General features: G+C 51.1%; 1 protein-coding gene across 2 annotated transcripts; it reads right to left on the bottom strand.

The window, feature by feature from the left end:
- Positions 1–371: 371 nt before the first annotated feature.
- On the bottom strand, positions 372–14,950 carry SETD1A (SET domain containing 1A, histone lysine methyltransferase). Of its 2 annotated transcripts, none has more exons than XM_036741089.1 (19): positions 14,708–14,950; positions 13,159–13,311; positions 12,864–12,962; positions 10,856–11,126; positions 10,479–10,600; positions 9,982–10,208; positions 8,750–9,626; positions 7,839–8,612; positions 7,102–7,278; positions 6,871–6,958; positions 6,318–6,475; positions 5,896–5,983; positions 5,305–5,640; positions 3,816–4,853; positions 3,246–3,418; positions 3,046–3,156; positions 2,492–2,611; positions 1,778–1,915; positions 372–1,595 (listed from the first exon to the last, which is right to left on the bottom strand). In XM_036741089.1, exons 2-19 carry the CDS (start codon positions 13,294–13,296, stop codon positions 1,422–1,424), a joined length of 5,109 nt encoding a protein of 1,702 aa, XP_036596984.1. In that variant the 5' UTR covers positions 13,297–13,311; positions 14,708–14,950; the 3' UTR covers positions 372–1,421. The 2 variants fall into 2 exon arrangements, with proteins under 2 accessions (XP_036596984.1, XP_036596983.1); XM_036741088.1 differs by lacking the exon at positions 14,708–14,950 and adding an exon at positions 14,549–14,585.
- Positions 14,951–15,487: the final 537 nt, after the last annotated feature.

The raw sequence follows: 15,487 nt of genomic DNA on the forward strand, positions 1-15,487 counted from the left end.
GGAAGCAAGGGCGGAGGAAGAGATCTGAACACCTCAGAGGAACCCATTCATATAATTTCTGGTCACAATCCATGCCATCAGCTAGTCCCTGGGCAAGCTTCTCTGCATGTAATAGGCAGAACTGGAATATTTCAGCATCAAGATGAGAATGGGGAGATGGACAGGTCCCTGGGCACACCACTTCCTATTCCCTTTAACCCAACAGATGATCTTTAAGGTCTTTTCCAGCTCTAAATTCATAATCCTAAATCGCCCATGCTCATGCACCTCAGAAGTCCAGTCCTCCTTATCCATTCTCCCATTATCAGGTACTGACAAATCCCAACCACCACAGAGCCATAAAGGATGGACAACTTTTGTACAATAAAGTTTAATCACAATTATAAAAATGTGGCGTCGGGTCCGAGGCATCCGCGCTATTAACATATGTACAAAACCAGGCCAACAGGAGTGGGGAGGATAGAGCTGGGGTCAAACCCTGGGGGCCTGTGCCATCTGTCTTCTCCCAGCCCCTGGCCAGCTGTGCAGCCACTTATGGGGTGGGAATTTGAACATGGCCCTTTGAAGAACAGGGCAGAGGCAGCTTGGGGTGGACAGGAGACACCCTCCCATGTCACAATCCCCCTTGCCCCAGGCCTGGCCTTGATGCCTCTAAAGCCCAAAGTGAAGGCCCAGGTTTCAGATAACCCCTTGTGGCCTTTTAGGCCTAGTACGGCCAGACGACAAGGCCAGGGAAATTATAGACCCCTGTCTTCCCTGGTTTGGGGGAGGAGGGAGTATCAATACCAGGGAAGGGAGAGATTCCCAGCTGGGGTCCAGGAAAGAGCTCTCCTGAGGGGGGAAAAATATGGCCAGCTGCTCCAGAGACCCCAAAATGGAGAAGAAAAGAGGTGTAAGGGGAATAGCCCCCAATAAAACAAAGCTGGGGGGGGATAGGAAAGTCCTCCCCCTCAAAGAACAGCATCTGTACAGGCCGGCACCCCAGGTTTCCACAGGAAACAGCCGCTAGCAGCTACAAAACATTTACAGTTTCTTCTCCGAAAAGAAAAAAAAAGTGGGGGCAGAACCTGCCTCATGTTTTGGGCATTCCCCACAACCCAGAATCTGGGAGACCCATACTCCCCACAAGGGGAGGGGGGAACACTCCAATTTTATTTTTTCCTGTATCTAGGTTCCTAAACGGTGGGGTGGATTTTCTCTGCTCACCCTGCAGAGACCTCATGCCCCCTACCACTCTCCCACCTTATCTTGGGAACCACAGGAAACGGAGGCTCAGGGTCTAAGTCTGAACCCCAGAACATAAGTCAAAGGGCAATTCAAGCCCTAGCTGGTTCTCTAGCCTGTGGCAGGAATAAATTAGGGGCATGTGTGTGTATTGGAGGAGGGGGTGGTAGGGTAAAGCCAGCCCCTCCATAGGGACCTCAGTTGAGGGAACCCCGGCAACTTTCAGTGCCACACAAACACGGGATCTTGTTGTCTTCCAAGGGGAATTTGTAGTCATAGGTGATCTCTTCATCCACCCCAATTGGCTGCTTGGAGTAGATTACAATCTTCTTCTGGGCCTCAATGGTGATCACCTTGGCATAGCAGTTGGGCTACGGGTGGAGAAGGGAGTTATTAGCTTTGATTTTGGCTCCTTAGCTACTGCATCCTTCTCTCCCCAGAACCAAGCACCCTGAGTCATGTATCCCCTGCCTCTGCCTTCACCTTGCTCTCTAGCTCCTAAGCCCAAGTAAGTGGTCCAAAACCAGTCCCTGCCCCCAGGCCCAGCTCTCACCGTGCAGCAGTGATTGATAAATCGTGCCAGATTCCCACATTTTGTGGCATCGATGATAGTGTCATGGTCCACTCGAAACAGATAGCTGCTGCCAATCCCCTCCTGCACATACCGTTTCTCCCTCATGTCAGCCACCACCTGACAAGCCAAGAGAGTTCAGAAAAAGTTTTCCAGAGAAGACCAAGACCTTCCTCCTTCCGCATCTAACTCTCTGAAACTTTCAGTATAAATGATACTAGACGTCACGTTTGTTATCCAAATACCCTTCAGTCACACTTGCTTTGGCATACTAGGCTTTCCACTCTTTAGGTCTGTGACTGTCTACCTTGCCTCTGTGCTCACTCCATAAAACAATTCTCTCCATCTCACACCTCCTCCATGCCCATTAAATTGTCGTTTCATCATGAAATAGCTCTAAAACTTCCACTTCCTCCATGAAGCCTTCCTGAGTTGATCTGGTTCCTTCCATTAACCCACATGGACATGGTTGTTTCAATGTTACCACTATTCTCCAGTTGCATACTTACCCTTAGTCCCTATAAAGGGGATTTTTATAGAGGACATGCCCTATGTTTGATGTGTCCACATCACTGTATATCTCTTAGGTTCTAATTTTGCCTCAGAGCAGTGATCACATCTCCCTTAAGAATATCACATGTGATTTGATGCCTAACCATTTTTATACTGGTAGTAAAGATAAAGTAGCTTGTTCACCTGACGTATGTTCTGTCCCACATACTCTATAACCATCTCATCAGCTGCAATGGGTTCCATAGCAAAAAGACCCCATTCATGGATCCGGCTCCTGCCAAATCGGAGTTTTTTCTTCCGAAACTACAGGGTTGGAGAAGACAGAAGGGAGAAATTCAGGCATAAAGAATACCATCAAGCCCTGCCTCTTTCCCCACTGCCCAAGCCAAGTTCTTTACTTTCTCATTATGGCTGTGATTCATGAACACAATGGGTATGTGGTGCTGGGGGACTGCCCCCCCCCCCAGATAAAAGGCCACATTCTCTCCCTTCTTTTCTGTTCCAAGACACCCCCAATTCCTTGCTCCCCACAATGGTGCGTGCGTAACACATGTGTGCGTGCGTGTGCGTGTGTATAAAAAAATAAAAATCAAAGGTCCTCCCCAGCCTTGAAACTCCACCCTATTTACTGCTTAAGGCTTCTTTCCTGTTATGGCTATGCTCCATGCCCAACAGCAGTTGCACCCCAAAATCTCAGAGCTCTGTATGCTCCCCACCTCCCTCAAAGCTGTTCTCACCTTGAGCTGATTCAATTTCAGCAGGTCACTGTCCACAATGGCTGAGGTACCAATGGCACTAAGCAGCCTACGTTGCTCTGACCTTCTTTCTGATAGCACCCGGTTTGTCCCCTGGGAAGTAAAAGGACCTCATCAGTGGGGAAGCGCAGGGAAAAGAACAGAAATTGGTCAGCTGCAGAGAACGGCCCTGGCATCATTACCTGGGTGTCTGAGCCCTCTAGTTGACGCGCTGAGACAGGACAGACATCCAAGTACTTATCCTTTTCTTTCTTGCTGATGGGGTAGTAACCCTCGCTCCGAGCTGAGCCTGTCTGATGCTCCCTGGGCCCATCCAGGGGCTTTCGCTTACGTTTGGGAGTGGTCAAGTTGGTGAGTGATATAAGGTTAAGGAAGAAAACAGGTTTTTCAGCGGCCCACTCCCAGGCCCTTTCAGAGGCTCGACGATCTTTTGCAGCTCTCCCTGACCACCACCCAGTCTGGAAGGAGAGCAACCTAAACTGGATGTGAGAGTGAATGCTGAGGTGGGGAAAGAAGGCAAGAGACAGACATATAACCAATTCTAATAACCTACCTCCCTGTCACAACACAGATCTCCCCAAGACCACGGAAACGTATCAGGCAGAGAAAGGAAATGAAGTGAACAAGAATGAAGGTGAAAAGTAGCAGACAAAACAAAAGAGTACTCGATAATGACTAAAATGACCGCTTGAGGCTTCTGGCACAATAGCTCCCCCATCTGCTGGCCCCTGACCCACAGCGGTCTAGGATATTGGTGTGATGTACCCAGTGGGTATCATTGAGCCAGTCGGCTCCGCCGTCCTGCTGCAGCAGCCTCTCGTAGGTGAGTCGTAAGTAGCCCATGTCCTCAGCATCAAGCCCAGAATTCCAGATGTCGTACAGGATGGTCATCTGCTCAAACTCACTTCGGGGTTCATAGCTGGGTGGGGGCGGAGGGGCAGGTGGCAAGGGCTGTCGACGGCGCCTAGCATGGGATCGAAGACTCCGCCGCCTCAAGGCGCCCTCCCCATCACTGCTGCTGCTACTACTCTCTGATGACTCTGACTCTTCTTCCTCCTCCTCCTCCTCCTCTTCTTCCTCCTCCACCTCAGCGACCACTACCTCAGGAGCTTCTAGGACCTCATCGGCAGGTGAGCTGAAGACAGTGGCAGGGGAAGGAAGTGGATCCAGGGGTCTGGAAACTGGGGCAGGGGGAGCAGGCCGCACAGCCAGAGCATAATTGTGCTCCAGAAGAACATGAATGATTGAGGGACCCGCCGGACCCAAACGCTCAGCTTCATCCGAGGTCTCTGTGGCCTCAGAATCATCCCCTACAGGCAGAGTGACGAGCCCTCGCCGAGCTGGAGTCAGAGCCAAATCTGCCAACACTGCTAAGTCAACTTCAGTCCCGGGCTCTTCTTCTTCTGGCAGACGACCCCGACCTCCACTCCGGTTCCGCCCCACCCGGGAGCCATCCTCTGGCCAGCTCTTGACCAGAGAAGCATGGTCCAGGGGCAAATTTCGAATGGTCCGATCCCCACCCCGGGAGATTTTACGGGGAAAGGGACCAGGAGGCTTAGCTGGAGGTGCAACAGGTGGGGGAGCCTCAGGGGTTGGGGTGGTTGGGGTTTCCTCTGATGCAGAGAAGGAGACTGTTTTCCGACGCTTCTTCGGTGGTGGGAGAAGTGGGATAGGAGAAGATGGACATTCTTCAGGACGAGGGGCAAGAGGTAGGGGAGGAGAGGCTTGGGAGACAGCTGGTGGCTCTGGGGGATGCTGAGGTGTCTCAGGCAATGGTTCCTCAGGAGGACCTAGTGAAAGGGATGTGATAAAGAGAGCATCACAAATTTCAGCCTTTGATCTGATATATTCTTGTAATAATGCTGTCAGACACACAATTATAACAATTTACTGGCCACTACTCAGGGAGGCATGCTATCATAGGATCAAGCGCCACAGGAAACCTTAGTTGAAGGTAATCTAACTAAACAAGTCATTTTACAGATGAGAAAACTCAGACCCTGAGTGGGGAAATGACATTTTCAAAATCACAAAATTAATACATGGGAGAACAAAGATTTGAACCCAGGTCTTTTGACACTAAATCCAAGTGATCTTTCTACTACTCCACAATGATTTTGCCACTCCTGTTTCCTCTATTCACTCAAAACTCAAAATTCTTTCCAAACAGAGGGCACATACATACACGCATAGTCTCCCAGCCTCTTTTTTCATACTCAACTCTCCCATAAATCTACCTACCTGGAGGCCTCACTGGGACCTTCTCCAACTCAGGAACAGGTATGACAGGTGGAACTAAAGCCTTCTCTTGTTCTGGCTCCTCCACAGGGACAGGGAGATCTGATGGGATGTCCCGAGGGGGTGACAAGGCTGAAGAAACTGCTGATGGCTCCTCGTCCTCCTCCTCCTCTTCTTCAGATGCAGAGGAGGAAGTTGAGGAAGAGGAGGAGGAAGAAGGGCTTGAGGAAGAGCTGCTAGAGGAGCTGCTGCTCTCTGAGTCTGAAGTGCTGTCATTCTCACCTTCTGATTCAGCATACAGAGAATATTTGGAGGAGGAGGCACTCTCCTCATCCTCACCTGGAAGTCCAATTGAGAAAAGGTAAAGAAAAGCAGCCAAGATAGCAGAGTAGGACCCATCTGGAGCTCATCACACTTAACAGAGGGGATAGGGATCAGAACTTCAAGGGATTCAAGGGATGCGAAGGAAAATAACAGGAGCCAAATGCAATGCTGAAACATAGGACCTTGCAGAGGAGACAGCTGACCACATCTACAAGAAATGTTCTCCTCCTACCCTCCCTTATGGTTTCCAAAATGATAGCTTCAACTCACCTCCAGATGCCTCAGCTTCCTTCTTACTGGTTTCCATGGTTTCACTGTGCTCTTCTTCCTCTTCCTCATCCTCATCATCTTCTTCCTCCTTAGGAAAAGGGATAAAAATAAGTGACTGATTCTCCAGACTTACGAAGTGGGTCTCAAGCCCCTAACCAAAACAGGGGGGTCACATAAAGTCAACGAGGAGATTTCCTGGGCCACAATATGCTTGGATCCAGAGGTCGGAACATAGACTCCAGTATCATTCCCACTGCCCAGATTGAAAAAGTAAAATGTGCCTGGATCTTTGAAAGGGAGAGATGAAGCAATAGAGAAAGAAGACCCAACAAGGTAGTCAAATCACAAACAAGCACAGAGATGTTCTGCTGACATACAGCTAAACTCTTTACCACCATCACCAGCAAAGACATCTCACTCACCTTCTCAGAGGAAGACTCTTGTGATGCCTCTTCCCCTTCACTGTCCAGAGCAAAAGGTTTTCTGTGTTTGCCCTGGGCCTTACTCCTCTCCTCTTCTCGCTTTGGGCCCTTCATCCCTGGTCGACTTGACTCTCCAGCTTCCTTGTCTCGATCGGGTTCTAGACATCAATGTTATTATGGTAACATGTTATCAAGAATAATCTTTAGTATCTACCTAGTACTTCTAAAATTTTTCAAACAATACCTCATCTTTTACGTTAATGAAACAGGCAGTGGGAGAGTTATGCCTATTTGCAGTTAAGAAAGTGGATACACAGTGAAGTGACTTGCTTGAAGTCACAGCAAATTAGTAGTAGAACCAAGACTAAAGCAACTTAGCTTCCAATCCTGGGAAATGCCTCCAAAAACTATTCTGCCCAATTCCAGAATCTCCCCTCTACTCAACTCCTGTGGACATCTTGGCCCCATGCCTCAAATTCTTCCTCCATAGTTCCCCTCTCCTCTCAGAAACTGGATATTCTGTTTTGCTCTCAAGACTTGGACTCTCACTCACCATCTTCATCCTCTTCAGCTGGGGTAGAAGGCCGAGGCCGCTTCTCTTCTCCACCCTCTGAAATTTCAGAAGGCTCTTTCCGCTTTACCTGAAGTAGGGAAAGGATAAAGAAGAGACACATGCTTATCTAGACTCCAAGTGCGTTTCCTACTACTTCCAACCCTTACATGGGAACTCTCATCATCCCCCATTTTTTCCTGCTCAGACTCTAGGAGTCCCAGTTTCTAGCACCTTGAATGAAGGCAGTCGAAGTGCTCCTCGAAGCCCAGAGCCAAATCCAAAGCCTTCAAGGCCTGCAGCACCCCCACTCTTGGCCCAGTCCACAAGGGAGAGCAGCCCTGGCTCCTTTAGTTTTGTCTTCTCCTTGTCTTCTTCTTTTGCCTGTTGTTTGGCTGCATTCTGGAAAGGCTATGAAGAAGGGACAGGCAAGTATGAACACTGAGGAATCCAGAATCTTACAAGTGATTCCTTTCATCCAAAAATCACTCCCAGGTCCTATGTATCCAGCCAATTCCAATGTTTTCCTCTATCTTCTTTTCTTCCCCAAAGTTCATCTCTTAAGCCCAGGGACAGGACTATAGAATCCCAGAGATGAAAGGCCTGTGTACAGTTCAACCTCTGCCCAAAGCACCCACCTTATCTCTGACCTCTCCAAGAGTGATTACCTAGACAATACTTCTAATGATGGGTGGCTTATCATTATCAACTCATTCCATTTTTGGAAAGCTCCAACATTTCAGTAAATCTTTAGAGCGAGTTGAAATCTGCCTCCTAATAACGGTCACATGACAGCTTGTGGGAAATTTAAATAGTCAGTTGTATCTCCTCTATTGCCCATCCCTTGGGGGAAATCTTCTCTTCTCCAAACTAAATTCCCTCAGTTCCTTCCATCATTCTTCATAAAACAATCTTTCAAGTGCACATTAGCTTTGCTTTCATCCCAGCCCCTCAGCAGCCCTCACTCTCACCTTAGCCTTTTCCTCTTTACTTTCCCACCACTGGTCAAAAGCTCCAAAAGCTACATTTTCCACCATCTTGCGATTAAGATCCCGTTGCATGATGTTCTTCATCTCTTGCACCAGGGTAGCCAGCACCCGGCCCACTGTGCCAGCAGGAGGTGGTGCCTTCCCCTCTGCCATTTCTACCTCCTCCCCAAGAGGTGGGTGTTCCTCCTCCCTTAAGGCAGAGGAGGAAGGCAAGGGCTCTGCCTGTAAGGGCAGGTGATAGGTCTCACGGGCATAAGCCCCTCGGTTCTCCTGTCCAGGGGCATACAGAGTGTAGGGTAGTGCATAGGCAGCTTCTTGATGTGGAGAGAATGGAAGGAAATGCTCCCCAAAACCTCCACTAGGGGGCGCTGCTGATGCAGCAGTGACCCCTGTACCCTGCCTCAGCTGGTGCAACCTGGTCAACATTTGGGTCTGCATCTGGAAGGACATGGGCATCCCTCCCCACTGAGCCCCAAGTCGGTCCATTAGCTCAAGGGAGTTGACAAAGTCGTAGATGTGTGCGGGAGGGGGAGGGGGTGGAGGATATTCAGGGGGTGGGGGTGCCTCTGGCCGGGGAGGAAGAAGATAGGCAGGCTGATGGGGATAGCCCAGGGGAAGAGGAGCCAGAAAGGGTGGAGGTGGAGGTGGTGGAGGTGGTGGAGGTGGAGGTTGTGGGGGTGAGGGGGCCGTTGGGGGTGATCCTCCACCATCATCATCTGAGATTTCCATGTCCTCACCAGAAGAATGAAGAGAGGCCTAGAAGAACGTGGGAGAGAAGAGTTAGAAGGATTCCGCTCTCTGTTTTCCAATTCATTGGTTTTATTTCTAAAAAATTGAGAAGCCAAGATTCCCTCTCAGAATTCAAGCTGTTTCTCAGGTTTTTCTCTTCTCACCTGGTCCTGTCCATTGGCTTTGGGAGATTCTCCAGGTGCCCCAGGTTCAATACTCCCCATAGGAACTACATCCTCAAAATTTGCTGGGGCTGGGGGAGGTGTGCAAGGCCCATGAGTTGGTCCCAGGAGGACCTCACTCCCAGCTTCTCTGGCCCCAGGGCCCAAACTACTGTTGTCCTCCTCTTCTTCCGTGTCTGAGGCCAAGAAGGAAAACTTGGATCGCTGTTCCTTCAGCAGCATTTCAATCCGGGAATCTAGGCTGCTATGCTGGGCAAAGGGCACACTCTCATTGGTGATCTCTGGGGCAGGTGAGCAAGATCGAATTGGGGAGCCTGGGTGAGGTGAACTTCTGGCTTCCTCTTGTTCAGGGCTGGCCCCCCTACCCCCTCCACTGACAGGTTCCGGAGGCTCTGGAGGTGCAACCTCTGGGGCAGGAGGTCGATAGTCTTGGTCAGCAGGGCGACTGGGCTCAGGGGGCAGGTAGGAGGTGTAGGAGGGTGGGAAGCGCTCAGGGAAAGGGGTTCCTGGGGGCTCCTCCCGGGGTGCACGACGGGGTGGGTAGGAGGCATGGCGCTGGTATCGGCTACTGCTCTCATAATATGCTGGATAGTGTGAGTCAGAACCACGGTAGTGAGAAGAGGAGGAGGAAGAAGAGGATGAAGAGGAAGAGGATGAAGATGAAGAGGAGGAGGATGACGAGGATGACGATGACGACGATGATGATGAAGAAGAAGAGGCAACAGTGGTAGCTGAAGAAGAGAAGTGTCGGCGGGAATAGGAATCCTGATAGCTGTTCTCTGACCGACGAGGCTTATAGGAAGAGGTGGCAGAAGAAGAGGAATCTGGATGGTAACTCGAATAGCCAGGAGTTCCTTGCCTAAAGAAAAAAAAAAGTCCAAAAGGGTTAAGAATAAAAAATCCCTTCCTAAGCTTATGTGGCATCAAACCCAAGTATTCTAGTTTTTAGGCCCCTAAAATCCTTTTAAAAATACAGCTCTCATAGGAGCCAGGCTTCTCATATTCCTAAAACAGACTGTAAATTCCCTGACTACAAGGACCATGTATTCCACACAGCACCTGGCACAAGGCCTGGCATATGTAGTAGATATTCAAAAAATGTTTTTTCAAAGAATAACAGAAGCAAACTTCTTAGACTCAGATACTTTGCCTTCCAAGTATTAGCTCCCAGACTTCAGTACCTGAGAGAACCCAGGTATTTCCCCCTTCCATACCTGCTGGAATAGGCAGAGTCCTGGGAATACGGGGTGCTACCCCGGGAGGTATAAGGCGTCCCTTGAGAGGATTGTGGCGTGAACTGGCCATAGGAGGATGGGGTGTCTTGCCGGCTACTAGAGTAAGTTGTATCCTGAGAGCAGGGTGTGCCATTGCCAGGTGTGACTGGCACAGAAGTGCTTGATGGGTAGGCTGAATCAGATGAAGGCCGGCGTCGAGATTCCGTCTTGAGAGAGAGGGAGAAAAGAACATCGTTAGCATATACTCACTGAACCCTCTTCAAATCAAGCACTTTCCCACTTACAAAAAGACCCCAGCACTTTTCCCCAGGCCCTTCCTACTCACATTCACTTTTATTCCTCACCTGGAAGTCCTTACTCACCAGTCCCTCCCTTTTCAATCTCCCAACTACCCTGAATCCAGTTCCTTCCAGGAATCCAGGCATGTGCCTCTCAGAATCCAGATGGCCCAACCCCAGGTAATGACAGCTTCTCACCGTCTCAGTGGGTATTGCAGATCCTTGGAACTTCTCATTCAGGACTTTGCCCTCTGTGGGCACTGTTTGGGGGGTATAGGAGCCATTGACAATCAGTTCATAGTATTTCATTCGTTGTTGCCCTGGAAGACAGGAATCAAAAAAGTCAGTCTAAACAAGCGGAGAGTTCTCCATTCTCTATCTGACAGACCAGCTTCCCTCTCTAGCTTTAAATTCCCCACCTCTACCCTCCCTTGGTCTTAGAACATGAAGGTCAGTTTCTCTCACCCATCTCTAACTTTAGGATCTCAATTCTTCTTCCTTTCCCAATTATCTAGATTTCTTTTTTTCCAAATAGGAACAGATCAGGATTGTAAGAGACAGGGAAGGAACATCACCTTTGATGTCAAGCTGGGCGTGGATGATATTGCCCATGACTGGGGTGTGATGGAGATGTTTTACGGTCTCTTTGGCACCCCGAGTGCTGGCAAAGAGCACTCGGGCTAGGCCTAGATGCTTTCGGGTTCGGGGGTGCAACAGGATCTCCACCTCTTCCACCTCTCCATACTTGCGGCACATGTCCTTCAGGAAGGTCTCCCGAACGTTGTCATTCAGCCGGGCAAAGGTCACTTCCTTCAGTGGGACCTGCCCAATGTAGAACTCGTCAAGCTGTAGAGGGGAAAGCAGGAGCTGGGTCAGGATCCAGAGTCACCCTGGCATGGAACAGAGGCTTCAGGAAGATCTGCTCACGGACAAGAGGAAGAGCCACAGGACACCAAGCCTTGGTCCACTCTGTAGATTCGTGTGTATGTGTTATGGGCAGGAGGGACAGGAAAGAGGGAACTCTATTGAACACTAAGAGAGATGGCTACAGAGATGACTCCAATAAGATGATCCCATGATGCACAAAAGTTAAGTCATGGTCATGTAAGAACCAGAAAAATGAATCTCATAAAAAGCCACAGAAAAAGGACCAAATGGGCACCAAGAGGAAAATGTCTACAAATCCAAAGACCTTAATCCCAAGATGAGGAAAGTCAAGAAAGGGAAGTCCTATGAAAAGACACACAATTTAGAGTTGGAAGTAACCTCATAGGTCATCTAGTCCAACACAAATCTGTGGAGGAATCCCCTCTACAATATCCTAAGATGGGCAATCCAATGTAATTTATTTCCTTGTCTATCTGCTTTTGGACAATTGCAACGACTAGAATGATTATCTGAGGTACCTAGGAGACAGAGTAGACAGAGCTCTGAGCCGGGAGTCAGGAAGACCTGAGTTTAACTCTGGCCTCAGACATTTACTAGCTGTAACACAGGGCAAGTTACTTAATCTCTGTTTGTCTCTATTTCCTCAACCAAAAACAGGGATAGTAACAGTACCAACAAAACAGGGTTATTTTGGGGATCAAATGAAGTAATATTTGTAATGGGATTAGCAGAGGACCTGGCGCACAGTAGGTGCTTAATAAAGCCATCCTTCCTTCCTTCTCTGACTTAGACAAGATCTGCCTCTCCTAACTTCCTCTCACTGTTTGTAGTTACACCCTGAGGCCACAAAACCCAAGACCAATCCCTCTTCCACATGAGAATGTAAATAAAGTGCTCTGTAAACCTTGAAACACATATATTCTAGTAGTTATTCTGTGTAACAGCTCTTGAAATATTTAGAGACCGTGATCTTATCTGTTTATATTCCATAGCCCCCAGTCCGCCTTTCTCCAGGCTAAACCTCTATAGCTCTTTTAAATCTTGTATGTAATGGTCTCAAATTCCTTTAACATCCCAGTCTCTCTCCTCTAGAAAAGTTCTAGATAGATCACTGTCTTTTTAAAAATGTGGCACCCAGAACTGAGCAAATTATTCCAGATGTGATCTCACCAGGACGGACTACGGGGGGAACATAAACCCTCTCATTCAGGATGCTGTTTCTATTTAATGCAGCCCAATTCAAATTAGCTCCTCATTTTGTGAGATCTGCAACTATGACAAGCATGCCAAGGAAGATCACAAGACGACATGAGAGGGCAACTTCTGGGACTCCAGAGTCTTTAACACCACCCCTATGACCTAGGGGTAGAGCTTAGGATACTATCATTTTTATACAACACAAAACCCAGACTCAGAAATCATAGGAAACAGACTTCTTTTCTGCTCTCATAGTTGAGTAAGTTCTCATCAGAATGTCAATCATCCCTTCTCCAAAGGCCAAAGCCCACCTAGACTCAACCGTAAGGTGAAATTATGAGCTGCTAGGTTAGGACACTTTGCTCAATTATTCACAAATGCTATGTACAGCGCTCAAAGACAAGCCCTTTCTTTGGTTGCCTGCATGGATTTGCATGTTTTCCTATAACTGTCATCCTCCATAAAAACTATCAGATCACAGAAGTAATGCAGACTTACCTTAAACTTAGGGACTGGGAGGGAAAGGTCCCTGTTTTTGGACCAGGTGAGTCGTTGACGGGGGTCTTGGAGCTTGCTAACAATCTTGTATCCTGCATCCTGGGATGAAAGATAGGGGAAGGCAATTTAATCACTTTGGGGGAAGTAATTTAAAAACTTAGGCACAGAGTTGGCTGAAATGTAGGACTGCCAACTTTCTGAAACAAGAGCAGGGTACAAAGAGCAGAAATTTTAGGAGACAGAAAATTACCTACCCAAGAACGTTGGGGGGAACAGTTTAGGCAAAATAACTCACGTTGACACTGAAGTGAATCCCGTCATAGCGGTAAACCTTCTGTGGGAGCCGGTGCAGTGCAGGGTCCACGATGAGTTTGTAGTTTCGCCACTGGAAGTTGGGGGGCTTTTGCCCATCTCCCCCTCCTTCCTGGTCCATCCTGGCTCATTTACACTATAAACAATTAAAGGAAGGGAGTAAGGCCCTGAACTCCCAGAGCCTTCCTTCATACTCATCTATACGCAGAATCTTTCCAGGGCCCCAACCCAGCCCCCACAGACAACCACAGCCCTTTCAGGATACTTTGTCCCCCACGAACAGACATAGACCTCTTGGTCCCAAGTACCAAACAGCGCCTCGAATATACCTGCCCAGTCCTCCTTCCCCCCAAACACATCCCTCTGCCCATACCTATTCCCACAGCTTCCTCTCATCCACAGTCTTCTGCCACCTATGCTTCCAACCTTCCTCCGTGGACATTGCAGAAACCCCCATCTCCGCAGCCTTCTTCCCCCATGCCTCCTTCCTTTAGGCGCCCGTTCTCCCACACCTAATCCTGCTCCCCTATTCACGCCCTTTACAGCCCTTCCCCCCCTCCTTTCAGGCACATTTCCCACGAGTGCAACCTTCCCCCATCGATAGCCCCTCGCAGCCTCCCCTCCCCTCAAATTCAAACCCACAGCCTCTCTCTCCCCCCAGACATACCCTGCCCTTATAAATACTCCCTACAACCCCCCAGCCCCAGAAGGGAGGCCCCCCATGTCCCCTCTGCACGCTTCCTCTCCCTTTCCTCCAGACACGGCGCCCCTGAGCCCCTTCCCCAGACCCACAACACACCTCCTGAAGTGCCTCCCAAGTCCCGTGCACACACACCTCCCCCTCAGCCCCGGTCCCCTGCCCCAGCCTTAGGTGCCCTGGGACACGTCTTTGCTCAAACTCCCATAAGGACCCCAACCTAGAACGCCCTCCCCTCAGCCCCTCACGCCCCCTGCCCGGCCCCTCCCCCCTCGAACCGGAGGCGCGCCCCCCCTAAGCCCCGCCCCCTCCGCCTGTCTCCTCACCGGCTGCCGCCCAGGCCCGGTGCACCGCTCTCCAACCCCTTCCTACACCCCCCCACCCCAGCCGCCTGGGGCCCGGGGACCCTGCGGCTCCAAGCCAGGAATGTGGAACCTTCCTCCGGGGCCGCGCGGGGCTGCGGAAACACCGCGAGACCCTCCGGCCCCGGCCCGGGCCCGGGCCCCGGGCTCCGGCCCCCGGCGGCGGGAGGGGGGGACGGGAGTAGGGCAGCGGGAGGGGGCGGCGCGCGCCGCACTCCCCTCTCCTGGCGCACCCCCGCGAGCCGCCCCCTCCCCACCCGCGCGCGCCGTCCCCTCCCCGCCGAGCGCGCGCGCGCACCGCGTTCCACACTCACCCGCTCGGGGCGAGCGAGTCGCTCCCTCCCCTTCCCTTCCCCACCTCGCTCCACCTCAGCGGCGGCGCGAGACCCGGGCCCCGCAGCGGCAGCGGCGGCGGCGGCGCCCCCACCACCACCTCCCTCCTCCCCGGCGCGCGCACCAAACACCACCGCCACCTGCGCGAGGCCCGGCGGGCTCTGCGTTCACCGGAGCACATTCGACACCGGCGCCTCCAGGAGCCTTGCGGGTGGCAGAGAAGCGGTTCCACCTCTTTCTTCCCTCCGGCCCGCACGGGAAGAAGCAGTGGGGGGAGCCGGCAGGCCTGTCGCATCCCTTGAAGAGCGGGCCTCACCACTGCTCTCCCCTGTCCGGTTCCGAACGTGTGACGAATCTGCAGCTGCTAAAGCAGCGCCGAGTCCCTGAGGAAAAGGGGGCGGAGTGAACGGGCGGAGGCTGGGCCGGAGCTGGCGAGGAGAGGTTAGCTGGTTGGGCAGCCGTAGATTCGCCAGAGGCGAATCGGCGGCGGCAGAACTGGCGCTACTTCCTGCATCCGTCTGCCTGTGAAGAGGGGGAATTCCGGATTCGCAGATTCACCACAGGCCCCGCATCCTGGCTTCGCTGGGGGTGCCCGGTCTATATCTGGGAAATGACGCCGGTGTTAGTGTACGGCCACTCGTATCCCTGCCGGCGGTCGAACTCGGCTTCTCACCCTTGGTTGGTGTCTCTCATAAATGCCGCTAAATTTTCCCACTTTGGCATTAGACGCAGCAGATGAATCCAAACGGACCCACGTCTGAATTAAAAGGCTGGGTCGGGGCCGTCCTAAATAGGCTTGTCATCGGAGGGACGAATCTGCGGATGACCATCCCGGCGCTGGACAGGCACGCGAATCTGCGAGCGGGAGCCGGACGGCTAGCGGGAGGGGCGGAGCTTGGGGGCGGAGCGAAGAGATGGAG

Source organism: Trichosurus vulpecula, chromosome 1, assembly GCF_011100635.1.
Source record: "Trichosurus vulpecula isolate mTriVul1 chromosome 1, mTriVul1.pri, whole genome shotgun sequence".
Taxonomy (NCBI): Eukaryota; Metazoa; Chordata; class Mammalia; order Diprotodontia; family Phalangeridae; genus Trichosurus; species Trichosurus vulpecula.